At 35.2% G+C, this 27418-nt stretch overlaps 1 protein-coding gene across 6 annotated transcripts in view; it reads right to left on the bottom strand.

The window, feature by feature from the left end:
- The window catches only part of LOC145662890 (protein FAM13A), a 288108-nt gene that overhangs the window by 75939 nt on the left and 184751 nt on the right, over positions 1–27418 (bottom strand). For all 6 annotated transcript variants that reach the window (XM_081728860.1, XM_081728862.1, XM_081728866.1 and 3 more), the window contains 2 exons: positions 18973–19182; positions 1727–2027 (listed from right to left, as the gene is read on the bottom strand). In XM_081728860.1, coding sequence (XP_081584986.1) covers positions 1727–2027; positions 18973–19182 — 511 coding nt within the window. The remainder of the gene's footprint in view (positions 1–1726; positions 2028–18972; positions 19183–27418) is intronic.

Here is a 27418-nt window from a genome sequence, read left to right on the forward strand (position 1 = left end):
TCAGAATCACAAGTTCAAGGACATATTTGTTGCTTCTCTCATCTCCTCGACTTATACAATGGTTGCATATATGCCTTGGAAAGTGTGATATCTAAACAAATAAATCACTGAATCTATGACAAGTCATACACTTTGAATAACACCATTGTATGTTCATCATTCTTTCATGACCCCGATAACGACAAGTATGAAAAAAAAAAAAATGCAGACACATCAATTTTAAATCGGCATTCGTTAAAGCAACGTCAGTCAATATTTTATAAAGATTTCCATTTTTCTGCTTTCTGAAGTCTGTATGGATAAGGCTACCATTTACAGTTGAAACACTGAAAAAGGAACATTTACGAAATAAGAAAAACAGGTTGTTTTATACCTATCCATGTAGATTCCTCAAAAGCAGTAAAAATGATGGTCGTTAAAATAGTGACTGACGTTTTAGCAAATATCGATTCAATTGTATTGTCTAAAACCTCTAATTTAAAACGAGTATGCAATAAATAAATAAATAAAATAAGCAAGCAAAAAAAAAAAAAAAAAATCCAGTTTAAGTTCCGCAATGGTACCTTTTAGGCTAGAGGAGACGAGTGAGTGATTGTGAAATTAAATTTTTGTGCTTCCCACCCGGAATTGAACCCAGGACCACCTGTACCAAAGCTGTACACACTAGCTACTAGACCAGCGGAGAGGGCTAGAACACAAGAGAGAGAGACAGAATTAAGCATGCAATAGGCACTAATTATAAGGATTAACCAATGTCCGCCAATTGATTGTATGGTGTGCCATGCTAATAAAACCGAATTTTTTATGATCAACATTCTTAAGATCCATCTTTATACTTATAATTGTCTCATTTACTTGACCTATCCAATGTTCTGCTTCCTAAAGGATTTTTAACAAGAATTCAATAAATTTTCCATGCGAGCAACCCGATCCGTACATCTTAAATGATTTGATCAAATTATCGGTATGATATTTGGAGGACGCGTTCCTATTCTAAAGTTCCATATTGTGACCTGTCTCCAATCATCTATTGCTTTATCTTTTCTCCAAGTATTTCCCTGAATTCTTGTGACTTCCAAATCCTCTATATTCATCCTTTCACAATAGGTATCAATTTCATATCCACAATACAGGACGTTTCTCACGACAGTTAGTTGGTTGGATTTCAGTTTAGCGTACCTTTCAGCGTCAGCTATAATGAGATCTGAACCTACAGCTTAACATGGGATCCATCAAACCACATCATCAGTTCTCCCGGGAATCGAACTCAGGTCTTCCAGTTTGCACAAGGTACGAAGTTTTACGCAGATTAGTTGCGTTTCTTGCTACAACTCTGCTCTTACTTTCTTCAACTATCGTTACATATTTAAGAATGTTGTTATCTCCTTACTACTACTCATTATGTTTTTGTTCAATCCGTTAACCATCATGTTAGGCTCCCTTCATTTCCCCACCTACTTTATTTTGTCAAGTCCACTTTTATCATCATCTTCTGATATTGATCTTTCGTTCTGACCATTAACTTAGTTCTGCTACTCACTTGCCCTAGATCGAAACCAAAAATCTGTAGATAAGATGTTCGACTTTTTTAGAAAATAATTACGAACTCCAAAAGAATTCGATATACTTTTTCTCCTCATATCTATCTCCTCGCTTCATTAAACATAGCTTCTATCAGACATTAAAAAATAAAAGAAAGAAAAATTAAAAAAGAAATGGTACTCACCGTGGCTGAATATCCGTATCGATGTTCTCAAATATAGCGTTGTAGTCAGAGATAAGTCTTGCCACTAACTGGTTGGTTAATGTTTGTTGGTGAAGACCCTTATACCCAGAGCCCACTCGAAAGAGATTGGGTCCAAACACTATTCCAAGGGAATTTGGACTCATGCGATTATGGGGTTCGTGCTTCGCAACACGGTGTAGAAATCCTGCGAGGTATCGTACTAGATGCAAATTGGGCTCTGGCATTTGTGATGTTAGCCGACGCATTGTTATCACGTATTCCCTCGGTTCATCTGCAAATTCTACAAAGAAAAAAAGAACATCATGAAATCACTAAAATGACTACCACTATTTTCATTTTAAGGTTTGTTATTTAATTCATTGAAATGCCTCAGAATACAAGCACGTACTCTATATCCTACATGGTACAGGAAAACTATGTGTAATTTGCTAACCAAGATTCAGGAACCTTCGAATAAATGTATTCAACTATTTCTAAGTGTTCTGCTATCCTCATCACTGTATCTACGTATGCTAAAATGGGAAAGAACATGTATTCAATATTCAATGGAAATAGAGTTTAATACTGAATGTAAAATAAAAGTTATAGTTAATTTTAAAACGTTTGCATTATTCCACAACTAAAGATTCAAATGAAAACTCTAGTTTGCATACTATAACGCCCTATACGTTGTGAGAGAATAATGATAAATGGCAGATAATGATAATGGAAGAATTAAGACGTTTAATACAATACGTATTTGTATTATCCTCTTTAAGATATACCTTATATGATATAGATATGATTTCTAAACGAAATATAAACTTAATAAAGTAATAACAATAGAGTGCACTAAGGTACGATGCACATATCGGTATCAAGAAAATGCATATTTACACCGAGTCTGTAAGCTAATAAATAGTCAGGGGACGAAAGCATATGAAATTAAAGTAGTTTTGATCTGTATTTGATCTGCCATTCCATACAAAAAGGAAAAAAAAAAAAACTCAAAGGTGACTTAAACGGGAATCGAATGGAGATCTTTCAATAATAAGCTAGTAAAACATGTAGAAGAGAAAATGCGCATTATCGTTTGCTATTAAGATCATATATATTTGGAGCACGAAGGTAAGTTTCTCGTTCCGTGGAAGGAAATTCGTTATTCTGTTCTCGATTTATCAACACACTTGTATTCTTAACTCTCAGCTACAAATCATGCTATTCCTATACCAATCACCGCACGTACTATTTCGAATCAAGTGAAGTTTTGATAAACAGCGTCCACCATTTGCACTGCACTTTCTCAAACATTCCACTATATTTCCTTGAATCCTCAACATGTGAAAATCCAGGGAAGGCATTGTTTTTAATCCTCTTTCAGAGATAATTCAGACCCTGGATTTTCATAATATATACACACACTTCATATTTCAAAATTTTTCATATAGCAAAGTCAATAAAGTTAAGGTGACCATAATGCCCAGTGCTTAGGCTATCCCCCTCCTCCCAGTCTGGTGTCTGAGAAACTACATCCATAAGTAACACCATACCGCCACCAGTTCAAGATTCCATAATTACCATAAGTGTATTTGTGACCAAACAAGTTCAGTTTTCACATTTAACTTTATATAGTTATATAACTAATATGAGACTAATAATAATAATAATAATAATAATAATAATAATAATAATAATAATAATAATAATAATAATAATACCAAGAGTCAGGGTTGGATATAGAATTTTCTGAGGGGGTGCACCAAATAACTGCCAATACATTTGAATTAAATTGAGTTTTTTTTAAAATGCCTCTAGGCATCTGTGGTGTGAATGAGTAATTGTCCTGGAAATGCCAAGTGTCTGCTCTCGATTAATCCTTTTCCTTCAACCTTCAGAAAATTGACAAACTATTGGTTTTTGCAAAACTCACTGTCACCTTCTCACTTTATGTAGTGTATATTTACAACGAAGGGGGAGGGGCACTTTTGCAGCCCCCCCCCTAAATCCGGCTCTGCCAAGAGTGATATAAATTTTAATAAATTCCAAATAGCCTATAAGATTCATAATGAGGCATTGGATTGTATGTGATAATGCACTGTAATTGATATACACGTCATGCATTCCAAACCTAGTTTCTAAAATATTTATTTTTTGTATAAAACAATGAGCTTTTAAGGAGTTCGCCAGAGCAAATTGAGCTGGTCTGAATCAGCAACAGAGTAATCACTCTTTAAAAAAGTTAATTCATAACTTAGTCATCTTCAAACAGATATATTCTCATTACATAACGACTCAAAAGAAACTTGAATACGACATTAATATTACGGCAAAAATGTTCAACATTACTTTTGGAATGAAAGATTTCCAAGAAAACTTTCTTTCTTGCGTCTGAGCCCTGACAGCCTGGAGGAGATCCAACACGCGCGAGATCCCCCATTGCAGCGATTGTTGCCAAGATGATGTTTACAATTTTGCACTGAGCTGTAAACTTCGCCACGCCAGTGTGCCAAGAATGTTAATGATAATATTATTTCGATGAAATTTATCAGTGTTGCTAAGGCATCTATTAATTTTTAAGGAGAGATATGAAGAAGATAAAACTCTTCTTACTCATGTCTATCATTAAGGAAATACTTCACTGAAGACACCATATAAAGTTTTTAAAATTCGAAAAGAAAACTGCAGTTTACGTTTGATCTTTTGTACACAAAAGGCACTGTAGTTCAGTGGTAGTGTGCTAAACTCTGAAGTGAAAGATCAAGTTTTGATCTCAGCTCATAGCTTGAGAAAAACATCGTGTCTGTGGTTTCCTCATTTTCTTCTAGTATCATAATTTCACTTCTTCCAGTATTCACTTATTTGGTCTAGGAATTAATTCGTGCGGTTGGTACGCACACATTGAAGCTGTAGTACAAACACAAAATACATAAATACCTTAAGAAAAATATTGTCCATCGCTAGCCACCACTTTCGCCCATCTGTCAGGCAATGTACGGATTCCGTGGCGAAAGAAGTCCTCATCCTTGGAAGCGATCCAGTCAGAGACCCATGTTTCGATATCTTCTGAAGAAGTAAACCGCTGTCCAATCAAATCGTTGTTCATGCAATCGAACAAGTAGTAGTCCGAAGGAGCAACGTTTGGTGAATACGGCGGGTGGGGTAAAACTTCCCATCCGACATTTTCTAAAAAGGTTTTGACCGGTTTTGCGACATGTGGGCGAGCGTTATCATGTTGAACAATAAGTTTATCATGTCTGTTCTCCCATTCTGGTCGTGTTCTTGCCAGATCTTGCTTCAAACGCATTAATTGTCGTCGATAACGTTCTCCATTCATAGTTTCACCCGGTTGCAGCAGCTCATAGTACACCACACCTTTCATATCCCACCATATGCACAGCATAACCTTTGCACAGTGAATATCTCGTTTTGGTTGTGATGGACCTGGTTCACCTGGTTTCACCCAGGCCTTTTTTCGTTTAGGGTTCTCGTAATGGATCCACTTCTCATCACCCGTAATAATTCGATGCAGAAACCCCTTTCTGCTCTGTCGTTGAAGCAGCAATTCGCAAATGGTTTTTCGTCTTTCAACGTCTCTGTCTTTCAATTCATGTGGAACCCAATGTGACATCTTTTGAATCATTCCCATGGCTTTCAAGCGTTTGGAGACTGTTGTTTGATCAACGCCTAATGCTGCTGCAAGTTGTTCCTGCGTTTGACACGAATCCTGCTCGAGCAATGCTGTCAATTCTTCGTCTTGAAATTTTTTTGGCTGTCCAGCTCGCTCTTGGTCTGCCAAGCCGAAATCACCACTTCTAAACCGTGCAAACCACTTCTGACACGTTCGCTCAGCTAGAGCATGGCCACCATACACTTCCACCAAAATACGATGACTTTCAGTCGCACTTTTCTGCATGTTAAAGTAATGCAGCAGGACACCCCGCAAAAACACTTTATCAGGCACAAATTGCGCCACGTTCACTTAACTACAAACTGGTGTTGTTGACGCTTTAATCCACTGCCCTATACTACGAACGATACGCGATGACAGGGGTTTGCAACACATGTGTGGATACACGGAACTGTGGGACGCTCCGTTCGTTGCGCCATCTCTTGTCCACCCGCACGAATTAATTCCTAGACCAAATACATTTATCATTCGTCTTCCTAAGTGTATGGCTATCCAGAATGCGTTTCCACCCGCAGCGAACGCGATCTAGGTGGCTACTCAGCAATTTTCTTTCGCTAGAGTTATAAATCACACTGTGAGCCAGTCAGGGTTTTCACGCCTTACTGCCACACCCTTATTCTCATGAATCACGAGACGTAACCTTATTGTGCTGCATAGATTTTTCTGTGATTAGCTTTTTTTTTTTAATTTCTTGTATTTTTGTGAATTTTCTTTTGTTATATACACAAATATTTTATAATGACAGAGTTTCAATCAGGGGCGGATCCAGAGGGGGGCGATCGGGGCGATCGCCCCCCCCAGAAGAAGAAACTTTCTTATTTTATATATATATAAATAAAACCCATCACAAAGTTTGGAGCCCTTAAAAGTAGCAGTATGGCAACCCATCGCCCCCCCCCAGAAGTCGGTCCTGGATCCGCCCCTGGTTTCAATATTCTGCACAAAGCATCTTCCAAGCAACTGTTTCTTGCTAAATATCCCCTTGCCTGGCAACACGTCTTTCCGTTTTTTCCCTTCCTTTAAACATTTTTTACTGATTCCGAAACAGCAGGCGGTCTATTGTTCCAAAACGCACCAAATACGCTCGAGCCAATGTATTCTGCGCGTTTTTATCGCTTTCGCGTTTGCAGCGCATTGTGATTAGTCATCCATATTTAAATACAGGGTCAGCGTATTCCAAGCGTACGCATGAGCCATAAAAACGCGTTGCAAACGCATCGAATAGCCGTACATTTAGCTTAAAGCATATAAGCACAGGCCTTTAAAGAATTAATTATATTTCCTTTTTATTTTCTAAGATAATCAAAATAGTTATAACTACTGTATATGGGTGAGGAGTTTGTGACTATGATGTATCGTTCTTAAGTAATAGCACCAAATTGGACAGAAAGCCAATTAAAAAAAAAAACTGCTACATAAGCGTTCACCATGTGAACATCGGATCCGGTAACATTCTACCTTACACACACAGTATCTTTTGGTAGTTCTACTCTCATGTAGTTTAAATTTCGATCGAAGTCCGTTGTCTATTTGGTATCAAGCATGGGAGCCCAAGCGGTTTCTTTCCTTCTTGAGGACTCGAATTAGCACTTGTGTATTATTTGATCTGTAGTTGCAAAGCCTACTACTGAATGCCGATAATGATGCAGGTAAATTGTATTGGGCCACGTCAGAATATAAAATGTGATGGAACACACCACTGACGTTCCCATTAAACCCAATCTATGCATCTACGCAAGATTAATTAATGCATAACCTAAGAATAAATAGTAAAACTGCGTACGTGTTTTTACGAAATACGTATATTAAAAATCAAAATGGGTCAATTTATTAATGGGAAAGTTACTTATCAGTTCATGCATTTTAAAATGTTTAATCTTAAAGACTGTAATGTGTTTATTTCAGATATTTAAGGTAAGATAAATAAAGTCAGGACATTAATTAGAGTGTTTATTATTACTAAATTAAATAAATGTGGTTTACTTTTCACAGTCGTTAGCTCAGGGTGTTAAATCTTGGTATCCGGCACACAGTACTTCTGATGGCGGACAATGCTACAGCTAGTTTGCTTTATCACTAGGGCTGATTATGACAGCTATTGTATACAGACAGGCGTGTACTATATCAACCAAAGCAACTCTTACTTAACACTTTTTATGGGATGAATGATGGTTATGTAATGTTGCTCCTTCCGCTGTGGAAGTACAAGGACTCTCAAATAGGAATAGATACACGGTTAGCAATTTACTTGTAATTATAGGTCCAAGTATATTAAAGAAGAAACAGCGGCTTGAATTAACGCTATCCAATTCATCTTCAAACTCTTTGCTGCTAAAATGGTAACCTAAAGACTTCATACATTATTTAAAAAGGCGAGTACCTTGGCGCATTAACATAAGAGAAGTGGCAGTAGCTATGATAATATCTATTTTTCCTCCCCAAAACCGTATCTTCACCGGTGATCACACTCAAGGAACTAAGTAACCTATCATCGCCACTTTTGTGTCACCGTATGAATGCGATACTAATTCTATATCTACGTATTATTACAAGTAACTGTGGCTTCATCGCGATAAAAAGAGCCATATCCATAATGAAAACAGTTTTTCTGTTTTGCAATCAAGTAAATCTTTTCTGTGAATTCACGTGTAGTTTTATTGTTATTTGTATGTCATTGTCCCGACGATCCTTTTGCTAGTCGCTCTACCAGCTTTTTCTGGGGTACATTAACACATTACACTCTCAGTATATGTTTACCGTAACGATGTTTGTTGCTTTAAATTGGATAATACAGATATTCACACACAGTAGTTCTTAGTTTATTTACAGTAAAAAAAAATCTTAATTGGTATAAATTTCGAAGTATATACTTATACATTTAAAAATAAACCTGGAAACAAGTTCTTTTCCTACAATTCCTTACAACACTTTAACCTTTGTTTCTTGGATGCATCTATCCATGTTGCAATTACACATCCAAATATAGTGGCCTGATTTACATAAAGACTTGAAAATATATCTATATGGCTCTACCTTCCGTCACATTTAGTTACAAGTTGTAGAGGTCTATTAAAAGACCTTTACAAAGAAATTCTCTGGCAGCTTGTGTCCTCAACACGGTCTGCTTCCCCTAGTATTTGGCAGAGGATGTAAATAACAAACTTACAAGCCTACGAAGACCCACAATGCATTAAGGCAGTGCGTCATTGCGTAATTTAAATAACAATATAAATTATACAACAAAGCATTCTGCTTATCAGAGAAAACTCGCCATTATTCAACAGAGAAACGATCAAAAGCTTTAGAATCGGAAAGTACCATGGTAATTTTAAACATTAATATGTTAATTATACTAGCTAATTTCAATTATTTGCATATGAATAAATGCAATGAACAGCCTGGCGGAACTGGAACAGATATTAGCATTACTTCACTGAAAACAAACTAACATTCGTGTAAAACCACGATCATACTACAGGATTAATACTCACATAACTGAAAAGAGAAAATGGACGGCTTAGTGCGCTGTAATTTTTATACTAACATAAGAGACGTGATGAAAAAGGGTAAAAACGACAACTGATAGACACCATAGAAGCGGGTAAACATTAAGACAAAAGGCTGGCTGAGGAGAGTACCGCGTGGAAGCTTTTGAATTTGAAGCAAGTGACTTTACAGTAATGGCAGAATTGTTATGATGATCACAGTCGAATGAGACCTAATCTAACATAAACCGTACAATGGAAGTTCAGACGAAGCCCGAAAACATAAAATTTTACTTACAAGGTGAAGTACAGTCCTTAAGAAATCGATGAAAGATTACTTAAAAATTATTGAAAAAAGATATCTTTATATAAAAGATTTTTCCTTCTTGTCTCAATTGGGGAGCTGAAACGATGCGTTGATATCAGCCATCTAATAGCAATTCTATTAAATGAAATTAATTCTGTATTTACAAAACGGACACAAAACCCAAGCATCCTAGAAGCTGTAAAAGTTTTGTTGTTCCGTGCTCAAAAACATTTGTACTATTTCAAAGGAAATTATATTACCTATACTGTATAACAATAAGAGAAACAAACGTATAGAGCTCGCTACTTCTCTCTGATTTATTTTTCTTACACTGATCTTTCATATGTTTATATTATCTATTACAATACCAATGAAATGCAGGTGCAAACAAATAACTTTCACCACCTGTAAATTAATTGTTTAACTATAAATATTTCTAACGGTAATATAATTCTTTAAAAAAAAAAATACATTTACGGGTTCAAACGGTTATGAATATCATTGTATAATTTAATTAAAATATGGTACAGTGATTTCCATTAACACTTGTAAGAATACATTTTCAGTATTTTTAAATGCTGAATCTTAATATGCAACTCATTTCTTACTGCCGAGAAAAGTGTACGTTCAAAGATGATCTCGGTAGCTCATCGCTACATGATAGTGTTTCTGACTTCGGCGAGGAAGACTTGAGTTCAATCCCCGTCGAGTATACATGTATTTGCAGTCCACGTTACATTATAAACCCACCTCTTACGTAGTAGCTTCATTGATCCAATTAAGCTTAAAAGAAAATCTAACTAAAGGCCAGAAGTCTTAAAGCTCAAAAGCCCAATTTGTAAAGCACCGACAAGTATTTTTCTGGTCTCCATGGCCTCAGAAACAAAAAGTATTAAAAACAGAGTACTAAAGGAACTAATCCATCAAGCCGGTGCTCGCCTGGAGTAGACAACTTAAATTTTGGAAACATCAGGAAGAAACTCACTATACATTCCATATTTCTTTTCCATTTTTAAATTTCTTGTAAAAGTTTTAATACCTAACCGGAAAGTGCTTCTATGGCATAGGAACAAATACACATGTACACAGTGATCTATGAACAAAATGAAAATGTGATTTACGTGGCACCAAAATAATATCTTAGAAATACTACTTAAATGCAGTCTCTATGACGTATGTGTAAGTCCTATAAATATCACATTGTTTTCCATCTTATCAACACTGAGATACATATTGAACACTAAACGATAACACATGATTGGTATTGAAGTAATTTTTTGATAATACTGAAAGTGCAAGTTTTGTTACGTAAAATATTTTTATCCCGTCAGTAATCACTTGATATTAACTCGAAACACTTTCAATAACTTCTTGGACATTTATGTCCCAACCATGTTTTCGATTTGTGTAAATAATGTTTAAAGTATTTGATAAGTGCATATCTATGATATGCAATCAACTGAAGAGTACATTTCAACAGGAAAATATTATAAACTGAATTACGATACCGGTATGTATTATATATGCACTGATAATTCATCGTGAAACTTTTACGAGCATGATCTCTCTAGTACAGAATTGTGGTGATATCAGGTAATTAATAAATATTGAGTCTTTTGCGCACTACACAGCGTTGGTGCCCCAATTCTCAGGATATATGAGCAGTCGCAGCGAGTCAGGCCTATGCCACTTAACAGCTGAAGCTAGTAGATGTGAAAGAAGTGTTGGAAATCTTAGAATCAGAAGGAAGGTATTGTACTGTTAAGATGTGTTAACTTTCTGCCACAATTTCATTTCGATAAAGGGGCAAATGCTGGGCAGGCCCCTGAAGAAATATATGCTGTTTATGGGCAAGATACGTTATCAAAAGACAGCGAAAATATGGTTCAATTAGATTCCTTATGGAAATTTCGATGTCCAAGACGCTCCTTGCAGGGGGCGACCAATCACAGCAAAAGTGGATGATATTCTGGCAAAAGTAGTGCATGACCGGCATGTAAGCAGTTATAACAGCGCCAATAACCTCAACATTCATCACCAAATAGAGTTAAACCATTTGGATAAAGCGGATTACAAGAGAGTTACAGGTATCTGCTTTCGAAACATCAAATCTTCCCCACTTGTCTTCTACATAGAAATCTTGACCAAAAATCTCAATCACCTTTGGCACCATCAAAACTTTTCACCGAATTTAGACGAAACGGTATGGATATTATGCAACGACTCAGCCGGTAACTATAATGAGTATTGTATGATATACGTGGGTTATAAAACTTGCTGTAAATTCGAACGGCCAACCAATATTTCTATCCCACCCCCAACTGCTTGTCAAGCAAGTGTTTTCAAGGAAAATTAGTAGTTGGAAACGAGGAGGGGAACATGATTTGAGCGAAAATCTACTCCCAGTATAACAGCTGACACGGATCAAAATAGGTTTGAAATTATGCACGAAAATTTATGAATACTAGTAATTACTTAAATATGTCTTATTAGGTTTATTTGACAGCGTTGTTGGAAGATACGGCAGTGACAAGGGCAGACAAAGGCAGGTCAGTGACTAACCAAAAATAACTTCATTTATTTTTAATTCTTAACTGCTGTCGTGAACTAAAAGGAAAGGAAGCTCACTGTTGCCTTTTGAAAGCTATTAAAGGACTATTTTAAATTTGCACCAACATGTAAACTGTGAACAAACGATAAACAAACTGTATCGCCTGTTTTTCATTTCATGTGGCGTTAGCAGTGTCCGGTTTGTTTTCTACACAAATCGTTAATAACTTGTGAACAAACGATGAACAATCGCAAACAAAATGAAGTGTTTTTGATTACCAAGAATGAGTTCTGACATCATACAGAAAAGTTTGAAAAGCAATTCAGTTCACATAACATTAAGACACGCAACACACGAGTGTTTAGTAATCGTATCTATATATGAATGATCTTTGTTGTGAAGTGGAAAAAACCTACAGAATATCGAGAAAAGAACAAATAGGCGGGAACATGTGACTCCAGTGCAAAACACTCCAAACAACTGAACACAATTGTGAAACCGATATGAATATGAATAGCTAGCTAAAGACGCTAAATGGGTGTAATAGATGCTGAACTTCTTAAGACAACTAATGCTAATGTGTAGCTTCAGTAATTTATTGATGTGACAACCATTATTGATGCACAGAATGTCTTATAATGAATCAAGATTACAATTGATTCATTATAAGACATAGAGATGATAATCGTAATGGAGAAGGGAATAATGGAAGAAATTGTATTTACACAATTTCCGAATGGATTGGTAAAAAAGTTGAAACATTAACGAATTAGGATCTGAAAACTAAAAGATAAACACACAATTTATAGTTTATCCAAGAGCAACTAAACACGTCAGACAAAAAAACCTGTGAGCCTCTCCAAACTTGGTATTGGTCCTTTTCTATTGTTATAGGTGAGTTTTCACTGATAAAACAACTACATTACTCCTCATGGTTAATACAAGATCACTGCAGTATCCAGATTTAAATCCAATTCAGAAATAAGTGACTATTTGAAGCACAGACAAAACGTAGGAGCACGCATCCCTGTATCTATTAGAACTAAGGATGTTCTAGTTAGTGATGTGCGCAAGTCTTGGTCTTGCAGTTTTTGCAAGACCAAGACCAAGACCAGGAATACCGATGCACGACCAAGATCAAAGGGGTGCAAGACCAAGACCAACTCTTGCGCAAGAGTCTTGCACAAGTACTGGTACTACTCGATTTTTTTTAAATAGAATGTAAAAAAGGAGAAAAATCATTACATCTTCTACTTGAATTTTTCGGCTTCAGTAAAAATGCCACTGGAGTGAATGTGTTCCCAGCAGTTTTATGTAATCCGTGTGAGTCGATCTGCCCCTGTAACATATAGCTACATACAGTATATCGTTTCCTGAATTGGTTGTTCGAGTTTTCTGTAGATATTGTTCGTTTTCAAGCCGCACAGGTGTCATCTTGCGCCATGTAAGCTATTTTGGTGGACAAACATCGTGAGCGTGGGTTTTCTCAGGTTTTTTTTTCGTTTCCTCCTACCTTCTTCATTCCACCATTTCTGTCATTTTTCATCCTCACCGTCTCCCTTGGCCTTGGTGCATAACTGTGGGACGTTAAACTAGATACTTCATTTTATTTTAAAGCATACTAGTGGTGGTGTTCTTCCAAAACTGAAGAGAAATGTAGTATTGAACATCGGTAATTCCATACACCATAGGTGTTGACTACATGGGTATGGCCTTGACTCCGAGACTCAAGCATCCATTGGAAATTTTTAATGTGCGCTCATAAAATTAATATCGAAATAACATTTTCGTGACATTGACAAAAACTTAGTGCATCTGACCGCAAGTTTGATTTCATGGGTGGATGCTTATACGTTGAATAATTGTTTATCAATATAACTGTTACCCCCCTTAGGTATACGGTACATCGAGGATTGAGCGATATAACATTATACTACAACAGTAAATCTATATTGTAAAATTGAAAGTGGCTATGTTTGTGACTCCTAATCTCTTGAACTACCCGTTCGAGATCGATCAAATTTTCAATATAGATCAGGTTTGAGCCCGGAATGTTATTTGTCAGTTCACTTTGAAGGAGTAACGTATGGGAGGAGGAGGAGGGGGAGATATAGAAAAATATAAAAATAATCGAAAATGACCAATATCAGAAAGCGTTTTAGTAATAATAAAAAGTGACTGATTAACGAAACACATTATTATTATTATTATTTTTTTTTTTTTTATTTAACCCAACGAAGTGGGTAATTGATGCTAGTAATCCATATTCACAAGTGAGACTGATTTTGTACAGTTATTTTAAATAACTTGTAGTTTGATGTCGCTATTTTGTATTTCTAATATAGGTCAAAAGTATTTATACAAATTGAGTTCATAGAAAAGACAGACAGGTGAGTCGTTTTTAGTTTTCACTCAAATTATTCTAAAATATTACGTTTCGATTATAATAATTATTTTAATTTTTCTCTTTTTTTTTTTTTTTTTTAGTCGACATGCTAAACATATCATCATAATCATTATATCTATTCTGCCATTATTGGCAGGTTACTTGCCGCAACTGAGAAACTTCTATGTAGTACGGTGTTACTCAGATAGTCTCTTTGTCTTGACGTAGCAATTTTCTGTTTTAATACCTTCCTTCAACTACAATCTCCTTCGCTCCGTCCCTCTCTTTCCTTCCATCATACCCTATAGCACGTCCTCCTCAGCCAATATCCCAACCAGTTTCTCTTCCTCCTCTTATCAATATCTAAAATTCTTCTTTTTTCCCTACTGCTAATATTTCTAACACCTCCGTTTCCGTTCAACCCATCTAATTCTCTCCTTTTTTCTCTCTATGCCCACGTTTCGAAAGTCTGAAATTTTTTCATCGCTTTTGCGTAATGTACTTGTTTCTGCCCCATAGAGTGCATACTGGATTCAGTAAAACAAAGTCTCAATATTCAATTGGAAGTTTAACAGGGTGTCTACTAAAATTCCAAAATGAAATTTAGTGACTTTTTCGTGACCTTTTCCTTCCCAAACCATAAAATTTAGTAATATTCTCAAGAGCGAATTTGAGTGCGAATTGGGCCGAATTTTCATGCATGCGATAGAAGCGTGGTTTGTTTTTGCGATTTGGTAGCATCTAAAGCCGACCAGAGACATTTTTGGTGGTGAATTTTGACGTTTTATAGAACAAAATTTTCCTATCCTACACTTATATTTGCACAGGTAAAAAAAAATCGTGACCCAAAAGCTAAATTTCGTGACTTTTTCTTGACTTTCATGACCGGTTTCTGATCTCGTGACCGATAGACACCCTGTTTAATACAAAGTTTAGCTAATCGTGGATGAAAAGGAAAATCTGACGCCTTTAGAGTGTAAAATTTGCAGTTCATGGTATTTCAATAATCTGTACCGTTTTGATTTTCTTTTATTCGTCTCAGGGGTAGCCTCCCCAGTTTGGGAACCAGTGAAGTGTCCAATCTGTTAAAAAATATAAAAATATTACGAAACGTCGTGATTTATCTTATAAGTAGCGAAGCGTGGGCACCCAATAAAAAAATAAAGGTCATCACTTATGTTGTATACTATTATCATTCTTACACGAAGATAAACTATGTTACATTTAGAAACATACTTTTTTTTTTTTTTTTTTTTTTTTTTTTTTTTTTTTTTTTTTTTTTTTACTATTGGAGCATTGTAGAATTTATTATCCCTTATATCCAGAGTAAATTTTACCTATGAAAAGCATAAGATTTCTTAAAAGCAAGACTTGCAAGACTCTTACAAGCAAGACCAAGACCAAGATTGAGTGTGCAAGACCAAGACCGAAGGTTCCAGTGCAAGACCAAGACCACCCTGGTCTTGGTCTTGGTCTTGCATTTGGTCATCACTAGATCTAGTTGATTCACATTAATGTGGGATATCTGCAACAGTTTGTGGAGTCATTTCCAAACAGAGTTCAGGCCTGTATCCAGGTGAGAGGAGGTATTATTCAGTATTCCTGCAGAAACTTCTTTTCTATTAACATGCAGATACAATCGTAAAATGTAAAGCTATTACGTAAAGGCATACTTCAAACATACAGGTAAGGTGGGATTTTCAAGGTGATAAAATGTTACAGGAGTGTAGAGGTTCTCAGAACGCAAAAAGTGTTAATCAGTTCTCATTCATAACACGAACTCGTACTCCCACAATTTGCCTTTAGGCTAAAAGAGACGATGAGAGAAACTTAACACTTGTGTTCTGACTGATATTCGAATTTGAGAGACAGGTCGTGTGATCTCCAGCTAATGCCTACGACCTTATATTTATTTATTTTTAATTCGCCCCAACCGGAATACCTGTCTCCATGGTCTTCTAATTAATCTTATTCGATATTCTACTTAATGCAATAAAGGGACAGGAATACAGAAATTTCGAGAGTAGCTATAAACGCCCATGCTCTTCAAAGGGACTCGAACATCCAGTAGGTTTCGACTTACGATCATCAGCCTGATGCTAGTGGAAACGAACAAGGAATCGTTGACTGACAAGTACGAGCGACTCGTAGGTTCGAACATTCAAATTGCCTATTATGGTAAATTTTAATTGACTGATTCAAAAATTTTGAAGATTGAATTCTATACAATATGCTGAATTTGAATTTTCTGAAGTACTCCTTGTTTCCTTTGGCCTAATATATTTATTTAGAAGGATTTTTTGAACAAGAGACATATTTGCATTGCTCTTCTATCTTGTTGAAGTATCACTCTTCTTAAGTACTTATTATTTTGTTTCACGTTCTGAGAAATAGTCAGAAAACTGAAACATTCACACTACCTACTTCAGCAAATAGTTGTTTTTCCCTTTTAATATAAACGTTATTGCCCTCAATGAAGATAAGCAGTTATATTGTTATTATTATACATCTTGTAATTCTTAATACGATAACACTGAAAGATAGTAACTCTGAACTCGATTAGAAATAATTTGAAGTTGATAATCTTTCTCGATTACTTCTACGCCGATCAACAAAGTAACAGCGCATTCTATGACAGTATTGTATTACATACTTATTGGTAAACTTCAGTGTATTAATAACAGAAGTCAATTACCATACCAATGTCTAAAGTTAATTACGTGATACCTCAATGAAAGACAATCTCGGTTTCGTTCATTTATACCATGCTCTGAGAGGCGCATGCCTAACACATGACGATCCATGGAATCATCAACCTAAGGACATTTTATCCATTATGATCCACCCCACGCAAAAATTCTGGGTTTAATATTACCACGAAGAAAACAAACTGACATATGAACACTGTTCATTGGATGTATATCATTATAATATGAATATGACCTGTTTCATTAAAAAGTACGAAAATATTGTAGTAACAGTAGACAAAAGTACTGTAGTAACAGTAGAAATACATCTTCGATATAACAAGTTCTGGTTTTGATACGCGCAGCTTCCGACAATGTTTTCCTCTCAAATTACGTGAATGCCGTAATTACATTAGGTGATTAGAACAAAAACAATGCAATACGCGAAAATACAAATATATGTCCACAACAATGTGACGGTGCTCTATCCTGTTGAAGTAACATACTAATCTTTGCACCAAAAGGAATCTTTCACACTAGTAATGAAGAAAAACTTTCCGATAAACTGATCTCGAAAATGATTACGTTAAACATGTCCAACTTACAGTCACATTACAGTTTAAAGAAGAAAGAAGTTCAAAATCTTTTCTATGGCATATGCATATGTCAGTTCGCCCACGTTTTTTTTTTTTTTTTTTTTTTTTTTTTTTTATTTCACACAGTAACTAGTCAATTACACATTTATATAACCGATATTTATTATTTATTTAACAAATAGAGTACAAACGATGAAATTTTGTTCTTTACGAAATATTTCTCAAAACAACTTATAACGTGCCAGTTTCTAATAACGGTTTCATCCAAGACTTTTCTTTATGTATATGATAGCTCTAATTCGGGTACTGTTTTCTGATTCCACTGTTTCTGGAGTTGCAGGTTTCCCATACACTGGATTGGGAGAGGCAGCCCAAGTAGAGTGGATCCCATTGTCACCTGACGTCACAACCATATGCATTAGCGCATGTCCCTTTTTCAGATATGATGTGCATATTGTGAAAATGTGGGATCTGCAATAATTCCGGGGATATAAACTAATTGTAACGACTGTTTATGGATCTTTGCATGTTAAAACCAATTCAGAGACTGAACGTTTGAAAAAGTATCTTTGTGAATATATGGAACACATTTCCCATTAATATTACGTGATGTTCATTAGTTTTCCCAATGATTCCTTGTTCCGATACTCATTGCAATGAAGTTATATTCATGATTATAATTAAAGCGTAACTTATCTACTGGGACGACTAACAATGAGCGGCGTTCTGACTTAAAATTGTTCACCAGCTTTGTTCTCACCTTTATACTGTTGAATCCTTCACAAATCAATGTATAATACTAAAATGTTTCTGCGTTATTTTCTAGTATATAAAATACTACTCACTACAGTAAACTAGTCTGTTTTCATAATTGATTTGAAGGCATATTCTTTGACAATCGGTTAGTTGGTTAGTTAATCAAATTCAACGTCTCTTTCCGCCACCAAGGCAATATGGCACGGAATTAACAGTTTAAAGTAGGATCCGAACCACTACTCAGATTTATACACAAGGCAAATTCCCTCACCAGGAATCGATCCCGAGACCGGGCGCGTAGGCTACTCGGCTGTGAAAGAGTTGGTTTTGATAAAGGAATACAACAATAACAACAACAGTTACTGTAAATATTTTCTAATTAATATTTTCTAAATACTACATAATTACGCAGATAAATTTTGGAATTACCAATTGATTTCCGTAGATGCAACAGTGGTAATTATTCATAAGCATATAAAATTTACAAGTAAACTATTTGAATTGGTCCCCCCAACAACTCTGTGACCACCACAAGTTAAAATTTTCCAAAATATTACGAAGATTTTTTTTATATAAAATATCAAAATTAAAATAATGATGGTATAATTATTTACTAGGTGTTAAAGACACGCATAAAACAGAACTAACCTAACAAATTTCACAAAATAACATGCCTTCTTGCGGGTGGGTTTGCTCATACACCATTATTAACTCAATAGTTACTCACAGAATTGTTCGGGATGACCTATTTAATTTATCAAAATTGAATAACTGAGTGCACTGTACTTACTTTCATGAGCCGCTAGTAGCTCTGTAGTTAAATGTTCGGGTATCGCAGGCTCAGGCAATTCTCGTAGAAAAAGCTTGAGCAAGGCAGCTGCGGCTGCCACGTCACCACTGCCTTCCAGATCAGCATCACCGACACGGTCAAATGACGCTCGAAGTCGGTCTACCACTTTCTGATTCCCACTTAACCTGAACAATCCCTCATTCTCCAATCCTAAAAAGAAACACACAAAAGAACTCCGTAACTGAATCCATTGTTATTGCTAAATACTGATATAATCAATATGTACTGCACAAGGGTACACAAGCATACACAAATGACAGAAATTGATTTTTAACAAGCATATCGTTTATCACAGGATACAATTATTATTATTATTATTTATTATTATTTAATGACCGCAATTTTACAAAGTGATGCGCACCCAAACATACGCTGTGACAAGATGTACACGAATGAGAAGTATTCTTTCAATTCTGATGAAAGAGTACTTTCTACCTCCATTCCCTTGATTCTATTATATTAATTCATTATTTAGATATACTATTTATTTTCAATTATACACAACAGCTAAAACTGACTTAGAACAACCTTAGAGCAGTTTCAAGGCCAATACGATTAATGTATAATTTAGGGACCCTTCAAAAATTATTACTTTCTACACTTCGGCCACATAATAAACTTTTGCTCTAATGGGTAGTTCTATATGGAATATTTTTTAAAAAAAAAATTCTCCTTAGATTAATTCTTCTATTTTCCTATTCAAGACTGTTTTTACTGGGTAGAACGAATGTTACTTTGAGATGTGATAAGGTAAAGTTTATAAAAGTCAAGAAGATTAAATATAATTTTACTTGTACAATGACACAATAATTATCTGTGAATATTGTATGCATATAGGGATCGTGTGGACAGTCTCGATTATGAAACAACAGAGTTTTATATTATAGAAAAAATGTTCTGGAAAAATATCTCAAATCTTTGTGATCCTATGTCACTGCTTGAGTACAAACTGGTAGGAATGCAATTCAGGGCATCCTGTATACATTCTTAAATCCGAACAAAATGTCCACCACAGAATGTAGTCGGTAGGAGAGATGCTGATTTTATTTTAAAGGTCCCAGCCCACCGGTCATGGGTGATGACAATGTCTGTAAAGGACATGCTGTTACTAGTTTGAACGTAGTTGAGAAACAAACGACTGGCAGAATTATGTTTAGATCACTGTGTTCGAGAAGAGCACCTAGTGTTCCTGCAACGCACTGAAAAGCACCTGACAAAAGGATTATTCAAGTCAACCAGAGAATCACCAAAGTTCCACGTGAACACACGAAAACTAATCGACTATTAGAAGTAGTTCTATGATCCAAGTTCTATGTTGTTCTTGAGTGATTACCTCTGACATTTGGTCATCGACGAAAACCCTTTTCGGTGGTGTAAGAACAAACCGCAGTGGCGAGACAAATGGATGGTGACAGTACTTGGTGGTGTGAGTTGTTTCTGTTTCGGACACAGTGACGGTCATGTTTGTATCAATAGGCGTGGATAGAAGTAGAAATATGCAGCGTGTGTGTTGCACTGGTATGCGGAAGAGATAAACTATACATCCCAATCCCTCTAGTCTTCATTCACGAAAATGTAATTAGAAAATGTGATATGTATTTGTTGTTTTAACAATCTAGTCATTTGGCCTTAATTGGTCATTTGGTAGGTCTCAAATCTTGCAGCAATATAACGCGCGTTCCTATACCGTCAGAGCAACCCAACATTTTCCATTCGGTATACAACACCTTATAATCTGTCTTCCTACATAGAGGATGGTGTTTCAAACATAGAGGATGGTGACCGAACGTCTACCACAAGGTTCCCATACCTTAACCAATGTGATTATTGGTTGTGGGATATGTTAAGACGCATGTATATGCACATGCACAGATATCGATGACCTAGGTACGTCAAGCACAATATAAATTATGTGATTTGCAATATTCTCGATGAGCTTCACTTGAATGCAACTGTTGGCTTCAGGAGACTACAAGAATGTTTGAATGTGAATGGTTCCTAGATCGAAATCCGGCGATAAATTCAACCACATCAAACGTAAAATTTGAAGCCCCCCCCCTTTTTTTTTAAAAAAAAAAAAAAAACTTTATCTCGTTGAAATATACCTCTTACTTTGGAAGTTACAGTTTTTTAGATCCAAGCAAGACTTTTACGACAGCTTGTATTTAAGATTAGTTAGTTCTTCACGATGAAACTATTATATTAAAACTTTCAGAAAGAAAGACACATACAACGAACAAAACTATTTATGAAGTGCGTTACTAATTTTATTCAGTGTTTCTGTTTAGCAGAAGCTTTTGTGCAAATATGCATCATCTATACTTTAACAAATACAAATTTAACCATTTCAATGGATTGCTCGCATTTTCAACTATGATTTTTTAAAATCATTTATTCTTGATTTCATATTCAATAACAGATTATACAATTAACGAAACAAGAATACCATAAAGTACTAAGCGGTTAGCATATACTAAAATCTTTACCATAATTCTCTTAATTTGTAATAAATTATGCTGCTTAGAAACAGTATTTGAATATTCTAAACTTGAGGTAAGAAAACCAATTTATGTTAGTCACTGTTGGTCACGGTAAAATGGTCAAATAGCTTATCGTTGTGGTCAATTGAGTTTACCGCATCATCATAAAAATCGAAACATTAATTCGTACTGAAGAAATTATAGATTACGTGCCTGTCCATATTTTGAAGTTAGTTGTTTTTCATTTATTTAATACAATCCAATGTCTTAAAAATAGTTGAATTTTGAAGTGACCTTGAAGAAAGTGTAAGTAAGAGCAAACAATTTTTCCTTAGCATTACTTTATTAATTAGTAGTACTGTTCAACAGAGCGTTGGTGGACGACTATTACCACTTGGTATCTAATGGATACGAAGAAGAAAAAAAGAAGTGTCTCTGCGTCTTACATACACACAAACTGTCGTAAGAAAAGACCAAGTAAGGAAGATTGATACAGAAATAAATACATATATGGAAGTATCAACAGGGCTAGTGTTTTGACACAATTCTTTCACACAGTGTCTTTATTAAGTTTTAAGATAGTTTACACAGCGATATCAGAGGCGTCCCTCTACTTTTCACTGAAAGAACGATCAGCAACACGAGCCGGCAGGCATTATCGAATAAAATCTAAGGTTAAGTTGGCAATTGCAAGACCTATTTGCTGCGGGCTCCAATCCTGTTCAGAGCATGCTCAGGGTGTCTTGCATTTTAATTTTACCATTCATTTTATTATCACTATACACTTTTCATCATCATCTCCTTTAGCTATACGGTATATCGTGGGACATAGAATTCCAAAATGTAATACGGTCAGCAATAAGTCTTAAACCTACACATGCTGTGTACTTAAGATCTTTAGTTGTTTCTAAACGTTCGAATATTCATGGTTTACTTTTTTTTTTTTTTTTTTTTTTTCCAGAGCATAACTATGATAAAAATGAATAAAAACTTTTCGACACGGGAATTTCTTCCAGTTTGAAGGGACTCTTTCTAATGGTATGCATAGTTTCATGATACATGAGAAGGAAGGATAACAAATGGTATAACAAAAAGAAAGCTGAGAAGATTCGACAATTATTATTACTTAATAAATAAATAAATAAATAAATACGTAAAGTAACCTGTAGGCTAATAATAATAATAATAATAATAATAATAATAATAATAATAATAATAATAAAGATATACGGCAAGGACGCAATAAGAAAAACGAAAACTAGCGATCTGCTCCACATTGTTTTAATCCCAACTAGAAAGGTAACCCAATTATCGTTAAGATTAAAATTTTATTGCTACAGCAAAGAGCGATTATCTCTGCTTTCCGAATATTGTACCTAGATCAAACTTGACATTTTGCCTATGACCTGACTATGAAACATAAATCCGCTGCGTAAGAAAAATCTCACGACGAAGTGGAATAAATTGATGTGTACGCGTGAAAATCACGTTAGTGATCTTTGATTGTCAGGGTATAATCATAAAATGAAATATCGCCTTTAAAAATGTCGTATGTTAAATAGAACATAGCTGAATCTGATACATGATGAAAGCACCTCTTGATACAATATGACCATTGTAAAAGCCGTTTGACGAAGAAATTTATGTAATGAAGTAATCGTATATAACAATTTCTGCACTTACCAACCGCTGTGGATTCAAACTATGTCGCTGTTCAGATTCAACTTAAACAGAAGCCCCATCTTTACAAACTTTGGTGTTACATAAAGACTTCAGGTCAAGTCAATCGAGCTATGAAAGCAGTATAGAAATCGAAGTGGTTGAGCTCCCTAGTGACACACAAGGTCTTGGTTGGTGAATATTAGTTCAACGTCCCTTTTCAGCACCTAATCTACTGAGACAGGGCCTACCGGTTAAAAGCGGATCCAAAGCACTCCTTGGTTTGTGTACGAGGCTTGTACCAACTGGACTCAACGAAGATATGGAAGAAATGAATATTAAATGGTACTCTCAACCATACTCTGAAATAAAGCATTCCTCGTCCTATATACATCCTGCGGGCACTCGGGATAATGTCACAACAGATAACTCGAATAACAATATTCAAAGACAAAGTTGCTATCTTTCTAAAGACAGAAAAAGGCAAACAGAATTACTACCCTTTAAAAAAAAAAAAAAATTGCCTAGACCTGATATTGTTGACTAAATTGCACTCCATATTCGAATAATTTTAATTATATTGTTAATTATAATGCTTGGTAATATTTGTTAAAACACGCACTGGTTGGATTCAAATCAGTGCTGTTAAATTTATTCGCGTATTTTCTCCTCTTGCTTCCCGAATATTCGCTCTGAAAAATTATTCGAACAATTCTTCGAGTAACGAATTTTGTTTGAATATTCGAATTTTAACAGCACTAATTCAAACTATATATGGTAATACAATAATAGCTGAATGGTCAAATACTGAATCTTCTATCTATCTTTTATCTATCTATTAAAATGCTACAATAGCAATTAAAAACGCCTCAGCTCCAACCTGTAACTTTTGATTTCAAACCATTGAATTACGGGTATTTGTGATTTGACGTTTAACAAAGACAAATATTTTCAAGTATGTGTACTTTTAAAAAATATTTAAATACATCTTTTTCATAAAATTTGTTTTTAAATTATTATTCAAAGCCTTTGTATTTTAATAAACCTTCTCCAAAATCAATGCAAATGAATTGTGCTGTCATCTTTGGAGTTCTTTTAAACTATACGTTTGTAAACGTTTATATGTTTGTGGCCAATCCTTTCGACAATGAGATCTCGGAAACTACAGTCCCTCGAAATATGACGTTTTCACTGATTGATTGCAAATTTTGCGTAAATTGTCCAGTTCTAATTGAAAATTTAAAAAACATGGCCATTATTTCTTTATTACATTTTTACGGGTACACTGGAGATGTTGAAATTAAAAAAAAAAAAACTAAAACATCATATCTTACGCATTATACATTCCAACACAACATATTTGTATATATGAGTTGCATACCTCTCAGGCGTTTGTTTCATGGCTAAATTATAATGAAAAACGAAGGATAACCATTTCTCCAGTCTAATAGTAAGTTGAATCGTTATTGTTTGGAGTGTTTTGCCCAATGAACACCATATATCATTAACATCATAATTAATTGTGTATGTAATGTATTTGCTTATTACATACTGCATGCAAGAAGAAAGGAAGCACGGATCATACATGAATCAGAAACTCCAACCGGAAGTAGCTCAATCTTGCAAACGGTGCGATATATTAAAAAAAATAATCGAAAAAACTCTCCCCTTTATGGTTCTCATTACCGATTTTTATCAAGATATCTTTCACTTATGTCTGTAAAGTGATATGTATAGATGTGAGGAATGACAAGGAGATTCATACTCATATTTGAATGATGCGCTGTGTAGAGAGTGCAGATTCAGCTAGTCTATATATTAAAATGCTAGGTTTATATGTTTGTGGTCAAGAAAAGTTTATATGTTTGTCTCCAATCCTTTTGACAATGAGATCTCGGAAACCCTAGGACCAGAAAGATGCCGTTTTCACTAATCGATTGCAGTTTTTTTTTTTTTTTTTTTTTTTTTGATTGTCCAATTTTAATTGAATATTTTTTAAAGAAACATGGCCATTATTTCTTTATTACATTTTTTTTAGGGGCACACCGGAAGTGTTCCATTAAAAAAAAAATAAAGCAACATATTTTAAGTTATACATTCCAACACCACATATTTGTATACAGGGGTTTTACATCTCGTAGGGGTTTGTTTCATGGCTAAATGATAATGAAAAACGAAGGATAACCATTTCTCCAGTCTTTATTGTTTAGAGTGTTTTGTCCAGTGACTGCATGCAAGCAGAAAGAAAACACTGATCGTACATGAATTAGAAATTCCAACCGGAAGTGGGCTGAAATCTTGCAAACGGTGTGAGATATTGAAAACACCTCCCATTTATGGTACTCCTTGCCGATTTTGATCAAGATGTCTGTAAAGGGACATGTACAGATGTTGAGAGGAATGACAAAATTCATGCTCATATGTGAATGATGCGCTGTCTAGAGAGCGCAGATTCAGCTAGTATAAATTTAAAAAGGTATACGGATTCGTTCTCTCTTCTTTCTATGAAACAGAGAGAGTGTAGCGGGTTATCATATTATGTCTGAATCGAGACCTGACTTTAAACTGTGTTTAAAATAAATAAATAAATAAATAAATAAATAGTATTTTGCTTTACCAAAGACCATTCTGCAAGTTAGGACCCTTGGTACCTGGCTGATGTTTAGGGAAAAGCAGGTTATGAGCTACTTTCAAATGTTTGTAGCTCACTCAGAATAGAATAAAGACATACAAAATAAACTGTTTAAGCACATCCAGCGAACCGCTGCTTCAGGGAAAAAAGGAAACTGACCAACAAATATGACTCATATTTTGTTATGGCCACTAGTTATAGCATACATTGTATCCCTTAAGTTATCACAGAGTGACACAAGGAAGAACTGCAAAAATGGTATCACTATCATTAAACAAAACATAATTTACAATGTTATCACTGCAAAGGGATTTATGACCCTATCTAACCCTAAATTCCACTACCACATTAAATCAGTTCACGAAAACAAGGAAGAATAAATACTAATTACACGGAAACTTTGTCATAATCAAAGCAGACACGAACTATGTGACATCAAATTGTTTGAAGCACGTAGATATCAAAAGAAAGTGGCACAAACTAGATTTGAAGAGTTAATAATCGAAACAATATCTGAGAAGGAAATTAGAGGAGAAAAAGAAAACAATACTTTGAACTCGTCCACTTTGATACAGCTTCATTCTTCACACTTGATTATGTGACAGGAAAAAGCTATTCAAACGCTATACTTGAGACAACGACTGCGTAGATCTCAAATGACCTTGTAGGCCAATTTGTATTTTACATCTTTTGATTAAAAAAATGAACTGACGTGATATATATATATTTGGTCTAGGAATTAATTCGTGCGGTTTTTAATAAAAATTGAAGCTTTATTTCAAAAACAAAGTAAATGAATACGTTAACAAAAATATTGTCCATCGCTAGCCACTACTTTCTCCCATCTTTCAGGCAATTTACGGATTCCGTGTCAAAAGAATTCCTCATCTTTTGACGCAATCTAATCAAAGATCCATTTTTCGATATTTTCTGAAGAAGTGAACCGCTGTCCAATCAAATCGTTATTCATGCAATCGATCAAGTAGTAGTCAGACGGAGCAGTGTCTGGTGAATATCGCGGGTGGAGTAACACTTTCCATCCGACATTTTCCAAATAGGTTTTGACCGCTTTTGCGACATGTGGTCGAGCGTTATCATCTTGATAAATAAGTTTATTATGCCTGTTATTCCATTCTGGTCGTTTTCAGGCCAGAGCTTGCTTCAAACGCATTAATTGTTGTCGATAGCGGTGTCCATTAATAGTTTCACCAAGTTTCAGAAGTTCATAGTACACCACACGTTTCAAATCCCACCATATATACAGCATAACCTTTGCACAATGAATATCTCGTTTCGGTTGTGAAGAACCTGGTTCACCTTGCTTCACCCAGGCCTTTTTTCGTTTAGGATTCTCGTAATGAATCCACTTCTCATCACCAGTTACAATTCGATGCAAAAATCCCTTCCTTTTCTGTCTTTGAAGCAGCAATTCGTAAACGGTTTTTCTTCTTTCAACGTCTTTCTTTTCAATTCATGTGAAACCCAATAAGACATCTTTTGAATCATTCCTATGGCTTCGAGACGTTTGGAAACTGTTGTTTGCTCAACTTCAAATGCTTCTGCAAGTTCGTCCTGCGTTTGACACGAATCCTGATCAAGCAATGCTCTCAATTCT

This window comes from Thermobia domestica, chromosome 10 (assembly GCF_964235325.1).
Source record: "Thermobia domestica chromosome 10, izTheDome1.hap1.1, whole genome shotgun sequence".
Classification (NCBI taxonomy): Eukaryota; Metazoa; Arthropoda; class Insecta; order Zygentoma; family Lepismatidae; genus Thermobia; species Thermobia domestica.